Here is a 16,680-nt window from a genome sequence, read left to right on the forward strand (position 1 = left end):
GACAGTATTCCTTTTGACAGCCCCTGGTCGTGGTCACATCTCACATTCATTGATACCCCGAAAGTCCGCAAAGAAACGCCGTGATGCAATCTGAACTCCTAATCATCCAAGCAGTCAAGCAGTCAAGCAGTCAGACATCATCGCAACTCGAGTGAACGTCGCGTGACGGAATCCTCTGCCGCGACATCACCCTAAAACTCGCCCGTGTCCGTGTCGTAAAACCCGTCACTCATCCCAGCCTCGTTACTGCTGGAGCCAAACTCATCATCATCCTCAATAACCTCCACTGATGTCGACTCCAAGGCGACGAGCTGCTGCATCACCACGACCGAGGCCTCAAGCTGACTGTGCGCCCGTGATCCTTTGGTGCCAGTGTAGGGAAACACATATTCCTGACATCGGTTGAAAACTTCAATAGCACATCGGAAGTGGTCCTTTTGCATCGCAGCATCCTTGCGACTGTCATTGTTCAAGAACTGGTCATGCCCGACCCTGGCGATACCCTTCATGAGGTCTTGCGCTCTGCGCTGTCGGGCACGACTCTGTTCATCCATTTCTTCATTCTTGACAGGGTTGGCCGGCAGGTCGGCGCAGACCTCGAACAGCTCGGCCGCTTCCTGCCGGATGTCTCTCTGCTGCTCATTTTGTGAGTAGAGCAGAATTGGGAGCCACTGCGGCACGTATCGCTTAAGTACTTCGTGAAGGAATCCTTCCGGTAGCCCCAGCGACTCCGCACTCAGAAAGCACAGTCGCTTGATGAAGTCAACGAACTCCAGTCCGTAATTCAATTCGACTGTCTCAACTGCGCCAATGAACTCCTGCGCAAATCTCACAAGAACGGCTTGGTCGCCGCAGTTCTGAAGATAGGTCACTGCCGGATCAATGAAGTTCGCGGCATCGGCAATTTTCTCCTCCCGCAAGGCATTTACAAGATCCGTGCCGAGAGCCACGCAACTCTGTGACTCTGCAGCAAACATTGCGACTAGTCTGGTGACATATGCTGGTGCCAATTGATTGCGAATGACAGTGCGCAGCCAGGGCGACAGTGCCCGCTCTAGTCCCAGTCGATGTCTTTCTGTCGCGGACAAGCCAACGGACGTATAATCGCTTGACACATACCGGTTGACACTATCAATCGGCGCCAACCCAAGATCAACGTTCTCCAGTAGTCGATACAAGCACTCAATCAGTATGGCATGGTGTTGAGCCTGGCGCTTCTGGCAATCAGTCAAATACTCGCGATACTTTTGACGAAGCTTCATGTCGTTATCGCTTTCATAGTGGACCTGAAGGACTTCGAGGATCTTTCTCACGAACCCGCCTTCGAGGACATGGGCGAGTGCGTAGCAGTCGAGTTGAGATAGCTGGACGACGAGAGGAAAGTATTCGGGCCAACAGTAACGAGCCACCACAGCCTCAACCCATGTCTTCGAGAGTGCTGCTGCCACTTTGCGCACACGTTCCTTGTACTGAGCTTCCTGCTCGTCGACGAACTCAGCGGGCTTGTCTCTCAGTGTCGTTAGAGCTGTCATGATCAACGAAGTAATCATCTTCCGACAAGCATGGTAGGGGCTCCTGACACAGCAGTCCAGGATTTTCTGAGCATCGTCTGCAAGTGTTGCCACGATAGTCTCAGCACAGTCTCTGCATTTGGTGGCGCAAGTTCCCAGATCCATCATTGTCTTCTCAACAGCAGGAAAGTCTTTCCACTGCATGGACACCTTAGTCATATAAAGCAGCACCATCTGAAGGACGTGATTCTCGCTGCCGTGACTCTCACTGCACAACTCCCCGCGGTGTGGTAATGTGTGGATGAGAAGGTTGCGGATGAACATGGCATGGATAGGGTCCTGTCGTACGCAAGCCCGCACATAAACCTCGTTCGATTGTGCGATGTACTTTTGGAGATCTGCCGATGCAGCAGTGGGCAAAACCATGGCTGTCGTGGATGAGACATGCTGCTCTTCCACAGCTTGACTATCCTCTCGTCTCCGGTAGAAGAGCATATATCCATTGTATGGCTTCGCAAAGGTACTGTTGTCAGAGTAACCTCCAAAGCACTGATCTGCAATCTCGCTGGGGCTGAAGCGAGTGACGTCTGCGTCGTTGAACTGTGTCCAAGACCCCTGGGTAGAAGTAGCCGGAGGACATTCGCGGATATACGAGTAATAATGTCCAATCTCTGCTGATCCGGAGTGGACTATGACACCGGTGAGCTCGAAAATGTCGCTTTCGTCGGCAATGTCGCTGTTCATGACGCTTTTAAGAGTGTATGGTGCCATGTCGATAGTTTCAGGGAATTCAAATCGGTCATTGAGCTTTGCTCGGGCCCCAGTCATGATGTCGTAATCGAAGCGCTTCAGATTGAAGATCAGATTGTCGGGGAGATGTTTGAAGCAGGCACGCTTGACAGCATCGACGTGCTTGTTGCACGACGTACAGGAGTACTTGTTATCGCCTTGCAGTGTCTCGCCCTCAACAAATCCTTTCAGTCCGTCCTCAAGAGAAGCCTTGCCTTTGATCTCGATCGGCACCACAGAGAAGGGTTCCGGTCTCTCGGAAATGTGCGAACACTCTTTAGACTTGATTTGTTGGACGATTTGACCGCCATAGAATCCTTGAAAAGCAGTCTTCTCCTCAGAGTCGCTTAGGCCGGTTTCGATGCGATCGAAGAGAAGATTGAAGAACTCGTCCACGTCCATTTGGACAGTCACATCAATATTTGTGCCGTCATAAGTCATGATGGATCCCACCGCACCCGAGGGATCTATCGCCTTTTCGTAGGAGCATTCCATGTAGGCGAAGACCTTAGCCAGTTCATTAACAAGGTTTGATCTGAGCGTGCGACTCGCAGCACGATGGATAAAGTTTCGGAACTTGACATTCATGAAAAGTTGGCTGAAGAGTGAATTCAGGTAGCAAGTGTTCGACAGATTCATCAGCCCTGCATAGCCCACATCGCTTCGAAGGCTTAGTCGCTGCCGCATCAACGAAGTATCTTGGAAGTTCTCAATGTCGAGGTTGTCCGCCATCTTGCTCAGCAGCATCTCAAGGTCTTGTGGGCTGTTGTATAGTGACAGGCACATATCGTACAGCCACCCTCGAACGTATGAGTCGATGAGAGGGAGCGACAACGTGTTGGAGTGAGTATCCGAAATCGCTGGGAAGAGGAACCTGTCGCAGATATCCTCGAGGAACCCTGTCGACGATGGCAGGGCATTCTGCTCGCGCAGAAATGAGGCAATAGTCTTGAGTAGCCGAGCAACACCGATCGGGAGCGCCCTGCCTGCCAGCTCTTTGCCCACCTGTTCTACGAGGTCGTAAGCACAAAGCACTTCCTGGCAGATGGTCTTCGTTTCAATGGCGACTGAGGCATCAAGTGCGGGCCCTAAGCGAATGAACATAAAATCCGCACTCTCGAAGAATTGTTGAGATTGTGAACTGCGCCGGCCAGCCTCCCGGATCAGTGCTGGCATGTAGCTCCAAAGCTGAAGAAGGACATCTCGGACGACATCACTGTCATGTCGCGATGCTGCAGGCGGCTGTTTTGACAGTAATCTGCCTTTGATTGCCGAATCCCCAGTCAGATCTTTCAGAGCCTCAGCAACGTTTTGTCGCACTCGTTCATCCGGATTGAATATGCATTCTGCAAAAATTGATGGAAATCCATCGTTCCAAGAAATTGCTGTCCTCACACGACTGTCCAACAAGGCAGCTTCTATCAGTGACTCCAATCCTGCACGCAAGGCGAGAGCATGGAGTTCTGTGTATTCAAGCGCGATTGCCTGGTGGACCTGGTGTAAATACTGAAGTAATGAAACCAGCAAGCCAGCTGGACTGTCAATGATCGAAAGTCCTTCGGCGGGCAAGGCCACTTTTGTTCGGAGTGCGACCGAAAGAGTGCGTACAAGCTGTTCGGAGACACTAAATGACAAAGGGTTCTCGTAGTTAGTGACAGCGAGCTTCGAGATCGCGGCCATGAGTGCCCGAGCTGCAAATACCACCAAACCGGTGTCTGGATTGGCGGACATTGCTTCTTCTTCTACACAGCTTCTGAGAGCTTCAGCATCAAATAGAAGCTTGTATAGCTTGTCGCACGAGAGAGCTTCGGGCGCTGAAAGGTCCAGATCGCGAAACTTCTGTGCAAGTTCTTTGCGGACCGTGGTGTTGCTAAGAAAGAGATAGATCTCCTTAGCTAGGCGGTCGTCGGCTTCCAGGAGGCCATACAGATCATCACTATGCAGCATGATCTTGTCGTCTATGGGCGAGACGCATCTCATATGGCGAGTCTGCTCAATTGCAGTATTGGGCAACTTGACCACTTGGACTTTGCTAATGACGTTGACCCCCGTCGTTTTGTCGTTCTTCGAGACCTGGAGGACACGACCGATGAGCTCTGCAATGCTTCGAGTGTTATTCTGAAGCTGAATCTGACGGCCATAACTGATGACTCTGAAAGCAGTAAACCCTGTTATAGATGCCAAGTACCGCCATAGCTCAGCGCCTGTGTTGTCCTCGCCAACGTCCACCTTGCGGACAATGTCGTCGGGAACACTGCCCACAACTTCGACAATGAGACTGTGAAGTTGGCCTTGAGGATTTGGGAAGTCGGGCAGTTGGCTCACAAGGGAAATGCTGGAGTCTCTCATCTTGTTTGCCTCTGTGAAACGTCGCAGGAACAGGAGAGATCGATCAAATCTCAACTCCTCCAACTGGATTTCCTCCGAGCTGGCGAGAATAGCATTACATGATTCATCAATGGCCTCAGAAGTCCCCGCTACCGATTTGAGTCTTGCTGCTGCGCCGAGCACAATGCTAAAATACTCGTCCAGTAATGCCGTGCGGGTCGCTTTGATGACGTCCTTGGACTGGTCCCGGATTGCAGGGTGTTGCATGTAGTGATCGATCAGGAAACCTATGGCCTCAGCTGCAAGGCTATCCGAGGGGGACTTGAGCATGAGTTCCCGAATTCGGTGAGTGCCAGGAATATCGACGATGCCATTGTCCGATACGGTCGTCGAAGTGCTGAAGCGACATTCATAAGAGATAGCTTCCTGGGCGAAACGCAGTATAGGCAGGTCGACGATCTGTGGGTGCAGCAAAGGCCAGTAGTCTTGTAGAACAGTCCGTATAACCGCATTCTGCTCCTGAATGCTTGCCCTCATTGTACATGTAAGGTGCTCCCACGCCAGATGGCGTACGCTCTTTTCGATGTCCTGATTGACCAACAAAGATCTCCAGTACATGTCGAATGCTTGCGAAGAAAACCTCTCGGGCACGGTGGTCATCAAGGCACTGAGCAACTTGATCCGACAGTCCATTTGCAGATAGAAGTCTGCAGAAGAGCATCGTGCATTGATGACCCAGCATGTGTTCTCGATGAGCGCCTCAGGTAGATTGCAGGCCTCGGCGACGGTTTTTGTGACTGCTTCGCGGCCTTCCTGGGTCAGAAGGCCCTCTAAGGCGAGGATTGTGCCCCCAGCGTATTCCCCATGATTGGCTATATCGTCCCGCATTTTCATCAGAATTTCATTCTCTTCGGCCTCGCTAATGTCAAAGTGTCCAGGCTTGCTCGCTGATAGATGGAAGTTGAGCTTGAGTCGAGGCAACCACTCTGAGATCAATTTTCGTGACTTTTCTGTACCACAGTTGGCAGGCCGCATGCAGTCTCGGACGACTTTCAGGCATAGTCTGCGCACCACCGGATTGACAGGCGGATGACCTGTAGCCATGTAAACCTGGCTCAACTTGCTGGGAAGCACATTCAGCAAACTGCAGCCGAGTCGGATGAAATCCTCATCCCATTGCTCGTATGGCAGCTCGGCCAACTTCTCGCAGATGTAGTAACAATGATCCTCGTGGATCGCAGACAGAGCCTGCACAAGCATGTTTTGGATTTCTGTAGCAATGCGAGGATCAGGCGTGCCCAGGATAGTCTCCCACATTGTGTCTGTCAGGGCGTTCTCGTACGCGCCTGCAACCCCAAAGAACCCTACCAATTGACCTCCACGACTTGCTAGCTGCGGATGCGAGTCAACGCCGATGACGTACTTGACCACGTCGTTTGCTCGGAGAAAGCGAATGAGGTAGCTGACGAGAGGATCTGCAATAGCGCGAGGGCCACGGCGCACAAGTCTGTCGTTGTATACGTCAAGGAGTACCTGACCCATTATGGTCACACCGGCCACTCGTAACTCCATCCGACCAAACTTCATGAAAGTCCAGCACATCCAGAGCTTCCACGCGAAGGTCATTGTGTCACTGAGGTAAGTGAGATCGGCCTCCTCGACGCTGAGTGTCGCCATCTTGATAATACTCTGCCCTAAGCGTGGCAGCTCGACGGAAAGTCTCGGCATGATAATGTTGATCCGGGCGAGCAGAGTCTGAGCATTTTCGAGGTTCAGCCACGAATGCTGTTTCTTCACCGCTGTCCGGAGTATGTCGTTGAGCGTATGCATAATCTTTTCCGAAGCATACATAATTTTGAGCTTCTGCTCTTCATCGTCCTGAAATGTGGGAAAACGACGGCTGCCGAGCACATTGGTGTATGACTGACCCGCGACAATTGTTGCATCCACCGTTTTGATCAGGTCCTCACACAGATTCGGCGTAGTTGCTAGAACGGGCTCCATTGCCGCCACGTAGTCAGAAACAGTCTGCAGCAAATCGATGCCTCCAGGACCGAGTAGTGCTTCTTTGGTACCTTCAAGCACCGACACGGCAGCATCTCCGAGGCGCTTCGTGTTCGACATGAACGAGGTCTCAAGGATGCTGGTCCCAGTCAAGCATTCTTCGAGGATGACTGACAGTGGGGACAAGTAGGTACTACTGAATGTTCGCACAGTGGAGCCAGCCGGCTGCTGCTGGAGTTGACGCAGTTGTGAAGTATCGTATTCCATCATGAGCTTGGTGAGCTCTCCATGAGCAATGAAGTAGTCCTTCATATCGGTGGTGGAGAAGCTCAGAAGTGTTTGTGTGGTGCAACGAAAAAGCGCCTGGGTGATGATGCAAGGCAATGACAGCCAGAATTGGCGTTCTGAATCGATAACCTCACGCGACAGGCTATCGCACTCCTGCACAAACTTGGCCAGCCAGTCCTTGACTCTCTGAAAGGCTGGTGCGGCTTCCGACTCGCCCTTCACAATCACACGGATGATGAAGGTGAGAGCCTTGTAAGATTCTCCCAAAACACACTCGCTGGCAGCGGGAAATGTCCGATGGACGTAGGAGGCGCCGATGTGGATGGGTTGTGGTGCAAGTCTCGAACCGCCGACTCGAGTAGTCCATCTGGTGTGGGAAGGATCTCCGTCGACATCTTCTGGTTCTGCGATCTCGATGACAGGAGATGGCGAGCGCTCTGGGTCGTCCTCCTTGGGGCTCTTTTGACCGTTTATGGTGGCAGATTCGTCATGCTCCGTACATCTGATCACGAGCGCAGGATCTATGACAACATCGTCGGTGCCCGGCTTCTCGTCGCCTTGTACTGACTGAGCAGATAATGGTCTTGTGTTGATAGTAACTTTGGTAGATGATACCGAGTCTGGGGCCATCGGAAGTCTGGGAGGCAAGGCAGGCTTTGGAGATGATGCCTGTTGCTGCGCTACTGGCGAACTAGACTTTGCTGGTAATGATAGGTTTGGCGGCTCTTGTATGGATGGACTTGAGGGCGGTGGTGTGGTATGGATGACACTGCCGTTGGCGCTCAACCGCGGCCGCTTGCGATCGTGCGTTGGGAGATCTGGATCATCCGCGGAATCGCTCCGATTCCGAGTCGTGTCAGAAGGTGGTGTAGACATGTTGGAATTAGTGGATTATTTCGGCGATAACATGTTTGAGAGAGTGGTGAAGGTGTAACAGCGAGCCTTGGCGAGATCTGCAGACAAACCGTTTGCCAGTGAGTAGATCGAAGAAAGAACGGGGCAAACTTCCTGCACTATGCCGAGATGCAAGAGCGTTCGGCTGGTTGCGAAGACGACGTTATGTGAGAAGGTGCGATGGAGGCTGAATATTTGTCGGAATTTCTAGGTTGACGATGTGAAAGAGTGACCTGACACGCCCAGCCGCGGCGCCTTGCGTGGGTGAAGTCGAACCGTGGGGATTTCTTTACTCATTTCACGTGTGTGAAGTCGACTATCGATCACAGTGTCGACAAGTCCGTGTCGCTCCTTGCTTTGATAAGTCTCTGATTTTTCAAACGTGTTCAACGGTATAGGCAGTGGGTATCAACACTGTGATGCCTAGTAAATCGCGTCAAGTCGCCCAGTGAAAGTACCGCGCGCTCATACGTCACTTCTGCCTAGCGCTGCCCCACTCTGAGTCGATCTTCAATTTTCTAGCGGAAAGCTTCTCAATCAACGACCTCACGCAATGAAAAACACTGGCATGAGGCCGCAATATGCGACCAACATTGCGTATCAAAAGCCTACATGGTACGTCGTGATAGTTCAATGGCCTGGTCTCTTCTAATTTGAGAGGCCTTCATGCGACCCCACCATCGAAGCCGCCGCTTTGACCCTTCTTGAACCAGTACTCCACCAAATCGGCGAGCATCGAAAAAGTACCAGCAAGCGGTCTAGAGGGCGCAACAGACCAAACAAGCCGGCCAAAGATGCCTCTCCCGCCGCTGATGTCGAGTCAGATGTGCTCAATGCAGTGACGGTCGGCCTTCAGAGTAATTGGAGGAAGCTGGAGGGACAGGCGAGAGGTGAGGCTACGGAAGACAACCCAATCGCAATTGTCTTCTGCTCTCGGGATGCAATACCTGACCCCGCTGCGGACGCGCTGCTTCTCCTGATTGCAGCAGCATCAGCTCGTCCAGATACCGCTCCCATCAGGCTAGTACCTATTTCTGCAGACACCGAATCCAAGATCGCTGCAAGCCTAGGGATGCCTCGCGCAGCTCTAGTCGGTATATCTGAGGGCAACTCGAGGACGGCGCCGTTAACACAGTATGTACGTGAGACGATAGCGCCGCTGGAAGCCCCATGGCTCCGTGACAGGGATCTGTCAATGTACGTTGCCCTCCAGGTCGAGACGACTCTGGTACCGGTTAAGAGTAACAAGCGCGAGCCTGTCAGCACTCCCAAGGCGAAGTCAGGACAGGTGTAGTCTTCCAGCTGTTCGTCGTCACGACTCGAGACGATGTTGTTGCCAATTGAAGGTAACAACGTCGGACTGACTGGCAGCTCGGACGTCCAGCACAACAGCGACAGAGTTCTTTCGACTCCAAGTGACATGGTTGAGGTCTTCGCGACTTTGTGGCAGATATCATTGCCCTACAAATGGAATCCAAGTGGGCGTCACTGTCCGATATTTCTTGTATTCATCTCCAAAGAATGAAATGAGATACTTTTCTTCATCTGTGTACGGCGGTCAGCATGCCATCAGCGGAACAGGAACGTAAGATCAACTTACGACGAACCCGATGCGAGAAGAACTTCCACAACACTAATGCATACGCGATGAACGAGAATGGGTTCTCCAGCAAGAGCTGTGTACCCAATGCCCAGTAGAAAAATCCAAAGTACGACGGATGCCGTATGTATCGATAAATGCCGATCGTAACGAGGACATGGTCTTCCCGCTTGTAGAATTGCACTGTACCTCGAGTCAGCATGTCTACAACTCCCTCCATACTGGTAGTCCACAGCCCAAACTCACCAAGATGGTTGAAACTCGCGCCTGCTTCTCGCATAGCCATACTTCTTGCCACCTGTCCAATTACGATCAAGACCAAGCCACTCACCAACATGAGCAGCCGCGTCCCACCCCTGGGCAGCCCAAACAGACCACCAGCCCACTCCAAGGACCTCGTGCTGTCAACCCAACTGCGTCCCTTGAATAAAATCTCCCTGAGCACAAACTCCCCCATCGCGACCGCATACGCGCAAGGCTGCGCAATCCCATTGCCCACGATCAGAAAACTGTTTCGGTCCGCCATGCCCGAATTCCATCTTGCTGTTGCGTAGAACTCCAGGAAATGAAACAATGCACAAATTGACAGGAAGGCGGGTAACCTCCAACTGGTCGAGGACGCACACGATGAGACAATACACTGGATAGTATACAACGAAGCCACACCTAATAGGACGCCCAACCCCGCAGCTTGCGTAGCGATGGAAGTCAGCGAGCACGGACCGCTGTGCGAGTAGCGCGGGGAGACATAGGTCGACGAGGCGGCTGCGGTTCTGTCGTCTATGGGTGAGTCGTCTGAGTCATCTTCTCGAGGAGGGCGGCGAGTCGCGTGACCGTTCTGGCGGTGTGAAGGCGTAGATGGCGTTGGTCCATTACTGGCGGCTCTGCTTGTTGTTGTTGACACAGATGGCTCGTGCGGAGTCGATGCTCGTCGCGCCGCGATGGCTGCGGTTGAGCGTGTCTCTGGCATGGTGACTTTTTCGGATTGAGAGGTGGCTGGGATGGATGTTCTACAGGCCGTATGGGAAGCTCTCAGTGACGCCGGCGTCAATCAAGCATGACTGAGGAGGTCAAAGGACCAGTGCATGGCCTGAGAAAGTGATGCTTGTTTGAGGAATGTATTCTTGGCCCGAAAGGTGAATGGATGGATGACTAAGCGAGGTGTGCACTGATCAAGTACCTGGAATTCTAGCAAGATTGATGACTTTGTGAAGAAGGTCAACTTGAGATCGTTCAGCGAAGCCGGTTGACGGTTCTGCGTACTGTGGGAGGGCAACGATGCGAGGGGCAGGTCCAAGGTCATCTCCAACTCTGTAGCAGACCGGTTGACGGAGTCCAGCAGGGATATATATTCAACAGAGAGAAGCTCAAGCATTTTGAGATGAAATTACTCAAACAGTCAAATTTAGCACATATGTGGCCACAGTTGGTCGTCAGTCTATTCGCTATGAGGCTTCCACCAGGCCGTGCACATTCTGCTCATCCAGACTACAGTCTAGCATAAGACACACGCATGCCTTTTCAGACCATTCTGAGAACGACGACGCCGAAGAGTCACTTCGATCAGTACAAACGGTGCCAGCTCCGATGATGGTCTACGAGCCCCCCGAATCCTGTCGTATTGGGGCCAGCGTGTCACTTCGGCGCCGCTGTGTCTCAACGCAGATTTCACCGACTTGTGGTTTTGGCTTGCTGTGAGCAGAATTGAAACATCAGAAACGGTGTCTCATCCTTCTCTCATCTGCTTTGTCATAAGCCAGGACCCGTCGGCAGCCTTGCACTCCTCTGCTGATGACTGAAGTACGTTTCTGGTATGCTGTCAGCTGCCAGCAGGCGCAGCGTAATCGTTGTGCTGCGTGGGAGTTGGGTCCGCAGCACAAGTTCACCTTTGGCTCAACTGCTGACCGCGAAAAGAACGAGCAAAATCGCGGGCCAGGTCAAATACGAGGAAGCATCAACGCATACTCCTCAAATACGAGTAGCTGTCCGTTGGCGAGCAGTAGATGCTGAAGTTTCCCCCAGAATCCTGTATTAATACCAGATCCGACGTCTGACCGACCGACGATGAACTTATTGATCCTACAGGAACGGCGCCAAGATAGGTTCTTCCTCCTTCAACTTCGCCCTCTCACAAAGCAGCGATGCGGCGAGCTATTCTTGTTAGCTCCTGCACGTCATGCCCAATGATCATACAGCTCCCCCATGCTTCGTACCTGAAGGCCAAGTAGCTGCTGATGGAGAAGGATCGGGGCCAACATGTACAGCCTCGTTGCACACAATCCAAGAAGCCACTGTACTTTGCTGCTACGTTGTCAGATGGCTAACACGGTGTATGGACACAAGGCAACACTGATGTGAGGCTAGCTACGTCGAAGACTGGTGCTGCCGTCCAGGCAGTGTCGACTTCATGAGAATCATCTATATAAGCTCATCAACATGCCTCCTATGTTCGACATTCTACATCACCAGTTCATAGCTAATTTTCCCTGCTCGTTTCCTGCATTCTTTCCTTACACCAACGTCTAAAACATCAACAACATAACGACCACTAATTTCATACGAAACAACAGCCAACATGCGCACCACAGATCTCATCACCATCGTCGCCTTCGCAGGCACCTCCCTCGCTGCTCCCTGGTCTGACGCCGGCGGCTACGGGCAGTACGCACCATACGCCTCGTACGGCACCTACGGGAAGTCTCCCGCCGCATCCAGCACCTCCCGCGCCAGCACCTCCCGCGCCAGCACCTCCCGCGCCAGCACCTCCCGCGCCAGCAAAGCCATCGCCACCTCCCGCTCCTCCAGCATATCAACCCTGGGTCAGCGCTCCGGCCCCCGCTCCGCCTAGTCCATCCTCGCGCCCCGTCTCAGTCGACTTCAGCGGCTACTCCGACGCCAACTGCGGCGCACTCGTTGGCACCTTTACCGTTGGACGGTCCACTGACCTGACCGATTCCTGCTTCGACACCAAAGTCCCCGTCAAGTATGTCAAGATCACCCGCGTCGACCCGGCTTTTCTTCAAGACGGCCAACCATGGTATTTCCGTGCTGCAAAGCAAGGAGGAAGCGCAGACTGCAGCTCTTTCGGCGAGGCGGGCAAGGATCATGCTTTCATTGCGCTGGCCGACAAGAGCCAGGCTGCTGGGCAGTGTGTTGAGTTGAGCGCTGTTGGGGATGGCGCGACTGAGTTTGATCTGAGCACTGCCATGTAGGTGGGCTTTCGTCATGCTTTCGAGTACTGGACGGGTCGAGCATCATGTACGGCGTGGGGCGAGGTGATCTGGGCACCGTGGAGGTGTCTGCTGGTTTTGCTGGGCTAGTCTGTGTTGAGGCGTTTGTCTGTCACTCTTTTGACGAAAATATCGTGAGCATACCGGGACAATGGGATATACCAAGCGTACTATGGTTTGATTCTCATGGCTCGATACTGCGAACACTGTGTCTTCATGCCGTATGAAAGCGAGTTTCTCTTCACCTCACCTTCTCTTCACTTGCTTCATTTGGCCACTTCAATTCACTGGCTCAGACGCAAAGAACAGTGAATACCTCCTGGCCGAGACGGTGAAGTGATCGGTCCGAATTGTCCCGGATCCTTCACCCTGTCAGACAGCTATAAACATCTGCTTCGTCCCCGGAATCTTCTTCTCTTCTTCATCGCCTTCCAAGAGTTTCGACATATCCTTTGCCATGCCTTGGTAGCACCTACTGCTCCCTGGCGGGGCGAGCTTCTGCAATGATCGCTGAGATACACTAGAAGAGATGTACAGCCCGAGATCATTGCTATCGTCTCACCAAGCTATGATCAATCCTTTCACTGCCTCCGAGACGAAACCCATATGTTGACGCTAGCAGGGCGCTCGAGCATTCTGATAGAGGTCATGGACGGCTCTGGTGATGAAGAGAAGAAATGCATTACTCATTAGCGCTTCGCTGCAAGCTACGTAGATTCCCCATCTCTTCACGGGTTGGGCCGGTTCTCACTCAGCAATCCATACTTTGCCTGCCACGAAAAGAAGTAAATCATGGCGGCCAGTGGCTGCCCCACAAACACAAAGTTGATCCAAAATATACAATTCCCGATGACCTTGCCGCCTACATCGCCCATCCGTGACAGTGGCTCCGTGGCAAAGATCAACGGCAGCTGTGCCATCATGCCGAGAAAGGCCACGCCAAGAAGGCTGTGCGAAGGAATGCCGACAGCAAGCTCATGCAGGAAACCAGAGAAGACGAAGACCCAGATGCTCGCAGCACCACTGGACCAGCCACGGCCAACGAGTGGTGAATACACGTGGCGACGCATGAAGTGGTACACGGGCTTGTTCCAGGTTGACCAGTACATCTTGAGACTTGTGCTGTTCCACCAAGGGCCGTAGAACTCTCGATCTCCGAAACGCATGATCTCCGCCAGTGCATTAAGGAAGGACTGAAAGACGGCGAAGAAGCCTGCAAGCCAGACAATAAGCGAGATTGTAGACAGCTTCATCAGTCGCTCAGCAATCGAGGGCAAGTCGAAGACCGCCATGCCCTCAAGACTGTTCCGTAGCAACGGCTCAGCGTATTGTGCACACGTGAGCCAGATGAAAGTACACAAGGCAGCAGTCTCACCCAGGCGCTTGAAGAAGAAGCCCCATCTGATCTTCTCGGTACGAGGATAGTAAGGTTGGTACACGAGGGTTGGTGCCCACCAGAAATAACACAAATTTGACAAGGTGATGTTCTTGGGATAGGGACAGTTGCCGTAGATTAGCGGTATGGCAGACTCGGGTCCTCCAGGGTGTAGCATGGCATGGCGTAAGTCGCGATTTGTGAAGGCGTAGGAGCAAGTCTTGAGCCAGACGATGATGGCATGCAACTCGCTGACCATGCCAATGCCTGGGTTGCGTATGCAGAACCATACAACAGCGCTTGTGATTCCCAATGCCAGCGTAGCGTTGACCGTGTGCGCCACAGCGATATACCACCACGTATTGAGGAAGTCTTTGAGCTCGTTCTCGGTCTCCGGGCTCTTCTTCATGCCTGCATCGCTCTTCTTCCGCCGACCAACAGCACCCTTTGCGTGCTCCATAGCGACTCGCTCGATCAGGTAGGCTGCGAATAGGTGGATCGGTGTGAGAACGTACAGGAGAGCACCCCACCTGACGTCGACTGCATGGATGTTGGACGTAAGGGTGATGAGAAGACCATACTTCTTCGCGTTCTCGATCACTAGTCGCAGGTTCATGACAATGATAGTCAACACCATGAGATTACGGAATCCTAGGAAGCTGGGTGTCTCTGGCGACTCGTGACTAAGGCACGACGGTCGAGTGGTGGCATGTAGGGCGGCGACATGTCTGTACTTGCTGCGGACCTTGCTCTTGGGTTTCTGCTCGGTCTGGCTGGGGACTGTAACAGGCGCCTTCACCTGAGCAGTGTCTGTTGCGATGATTGTCGATACGTCAGTAGCCATGTTGAATCAGCGAAAGACTATAGACGGACTGTGGTTGTAGTTAGATCAAGTCATCAAGCCGATGAAGGCCATATTGCAGCAGGAGTACAGCAGGGCGTTCCTGCAGGAAACTACGAAGCAGTAGCTTCCAGGTCAATATTACGACAACAGCATTTCATGTTCGTAATGCTGCATCTACGAAGCCCGGGAATGTGGGGCAAAGGTGTAGGGATCAGAAAGACAAAAACGACGCATGTTGAGATTTTTCAGGGTTGCCATGAAAGCTGTTGAGCGAAAGTCCGTCGTTATCCGTCCAATCTTGCACATGTCGAGTCCTCAAGTCACGTAGCTATGGTACTATTATTGGATAGATGCTTCGGTCTCGACTTTGACATGTGAACTTCCTATCTCCAGGGTATCTTTCATGCGCAATGCTCACTGCCATCCGTCCATCAATTGTTTTACATTCCTTTCGAGACCCTCCCTATCATTGCAGTCTCAGGCGCCCCGACTTTGCTCAAGCAGTTCATTTACATCGGCGTCGAGGTCACCAAGTGCGCTGCCGGTAGTCTCCCCTTCTCTGCCCATATTGCCCATTCCCATGTCTCCTAGATCAGGCACAACTCCGTCGTCGCCATGACTCATCTTGCGTTTCTTCGCGCTCGGTCCGCTGAGGCTGCCACCACTAGCTTGCCGCACTCTGCTAGGGGCCTCCCCAAGACCAGACAGAGCCAAAGCGATGGCAGGATTGCTGGCTGCTACTTGTTCACCATAAGCCACACCACCAGCAGTTTCGGTCGGGTCCGCTTCGGGTTCTGGAGTCAATTGCTCGACCTCGGGTGCGTCCTCCATAAAGCCTGGCATGTTTCCTCCATTAAGACCTGGAGTTGGGTCTGGACTCAGACCTCGCATGATAGCATCCTCAACGTCTCGCTTCTTAGCTTCTGTGCTCGTTTTCCTGCTTCCCAGCTCCAGAAACGTCTCCTCGTCCTTGGCCAGAGCAGATTTGTTGATGTCCAAGAGTCTCTGGAGGTCTGCCACGAGATCCTGTCGAGCCTTAATACTAGCATTGACAGCAGCTTCAGCACCAGCAAGTTGCTTGATCAGGCCATTCAGTCGTGCAGCGTAGACTGGAGGCGTGGGCAGGACTGCATCCTCCGCGGTGAGATCCGTGTACTCCTTCTGTGCGACATCAATGCTTGGTCGCGCATCGATTGTAGCCTTCGTGACAGCTGTTTGCAGAGGTCCTAGACTTTCAAGCTCCTTGGGCAAGCCTGAATCTCCAGAAGCTCCGAAGAGTGATTTGCCCATAAGCGTCTTCTTGGTCCCACTCCCACCCTTCGCCTTGTCCACATCCTCGATCCGTGACTCAATGGCGGCTATGATCGCTGGGTCGAACGTGACTCGAGTCTTCCATACTTCGAGCACTCGCCGGATCTTTCCTTGGGCCTCTGGTGTAGATGATTTGTATGCTGCCTGAACAGCCTCAGGCATCAGCGGTGCGAACGCATCCGGGAACTCAGAGCGCTTGCGAGCTCTCGAGTTCTGTACAATATCGTTGACTAAGTAGATGAAGTTGAGACGCTTTGCAGGTTGGACATCTCGTAGTCGGACTAGCCAGACATTGGCAATCTTGTCGGCGTGTCGTTTGAAGAATTGAATCCATTGTGAGACCGACACAATGCTGTCTTGAGTTTCATTCAGCGTAGACAGCTTCGCCTTGAGTGCCTCGTCTGTATACGACATGACGCCGCCGAGCTGTAGACAGCACCTAGCACGACTGGAGCGCGTCCTACAGACGAATCAGGCAGAATGAAGTGTTACGAGAGCGCCATTTG

General features: G+C 52.7%; 6 protein-coding genes across 6 annotated transcripts; 2 read left to right on the forward strand and 4 right to left on the reverse strand.

Annotated features, from left to right (window-relative positions):
* Positions 1 to 191: 191 nt before the first annotated feature.
* On the reverse strand, positions 192 to 7,796 carry AB675_5212 (Ubiquitin carboxyl-terminal hydrolase 34; the record flags this gene model as incomplete). The annotated part of the gene is made up of 1 exon (XM_018145406.1): positions 192 to 7,796. One exon carries the CDS (start codon positions 7,794 to 7,796, stop codon positions 192 to 194), a length of 7,605 nt encoding a protein of 2,534 aa, XP_017999380.1.
* Positions 7,797 to 8,367: 571 nt separating this feature from the next.
* Positions 8,368 to 9,108, forward strand: AB675_5213 (uncharacterized protein; the record flags this gene model as incomplete). Its single annotated transcript, XM_018145407.1, has 2 exons — positions 8,368 to 8,429; positions 8,475 to 9,108. 2 exons carry the CDS (start codon positions 8,368 to 8,370, stop codon positions 9,106 to 9,108), a joined length of 696 nt encoding a protein of 231 aa, XP_017999346.1.
* A 159-nt stretch (positions 9,109 to 9,267) lies between these two features.
* AB675_5214 (Protein-S-isoprenylcysteine O-methyltransferase) lies at positions 9,268 to 10,384 on the reverse strand (the record flags this gene model as incomplete). The annotated part of the gene is made up of 3 exons (XM_018145408.1): positions 9,268 to 9,359; positions 9,415 to 9,597; positions 9,661 to 10,384. 3 exons carry the CDS (start codon positions 10,382 to 10,384, stop codon positions 9,268 to 9,270), a joined length of 999 nt encoding a protein of 332 aa, XP_017999262.1.
* Positions 10,385 to 11,989: 1,605 nt separating this feature from the next.
* On the forward strand, positions 11,990 to 12,626 carry AB675_5215 (uncharacterized protein; the record flags this gene model as incomplete). Its single annotated transcript, XM_018145409.1, has 2 exons — positions 11,990 to 12,233; positions 12,286 to 12,626. The coding sequence occupies 2 exons, from the start codon at positions 11,990 to 11,992 to the stop codon at positions 12,624 to 12,626; spliced, it is 585 nt and encodes a 194-aa protein (XP_017999382.1).
* Positions 12,627 to 13,372: 746 nt separating this feature from the next.
* Positions 13,373 to 14,863, reverse strand: AB675_5216 (Diacylglycerol O-acyltransferase 1; the record flags this gene model as incomplete). Its single annotated transcript, XM_018145410.1, has 1 exon — positions 13,373 to 14,863. One exon carries the CDS (start codon positions 14,861 to 14,863, stop codon positions 13,373 to 13,375), a length of 1,491 nt encoding a protein of 496 aa, XP_017999228.1.
* Positions 14,864 to 15,340: 477 nt separating this feature from the next.
* AB675_5217 (uncharacterized protein) lies at positions 15,341 to 16,588 on the reverse strand (the record flags this gene model as incomplete). The annotated part of the gene is made up of 1 exon (XM_018145411.1): positions 15,341 to 16,588. One exon carries the CDS (start codon positions 16,586 to 16,588, stop codon positions 15,341 to 15,343), a length of 1,248 nt encoding a protein of 415 aa, XP_017999185.1.
* Positions 16,589 to 16,680: the final 92 nt, after the last annotated feature.

The sequence above is a fragment of the Cyphellophora attinorum genome (genome assembly GCF_001299255.1).
Source record: "Cyphellophora attinorum strain CBS 131958 chromosome Unknown Contig15, whole genome shotgun sequence".
In the NCBI taxonomy this organism is placed as follows: domain Eukaryota; kingdom Fungi; phylum Ascomycota; class Eurotiomycetes; order Chaetothyriales; family Cyphellophoraceae; genus Cyphellophora; species Cyphellophora attinorum.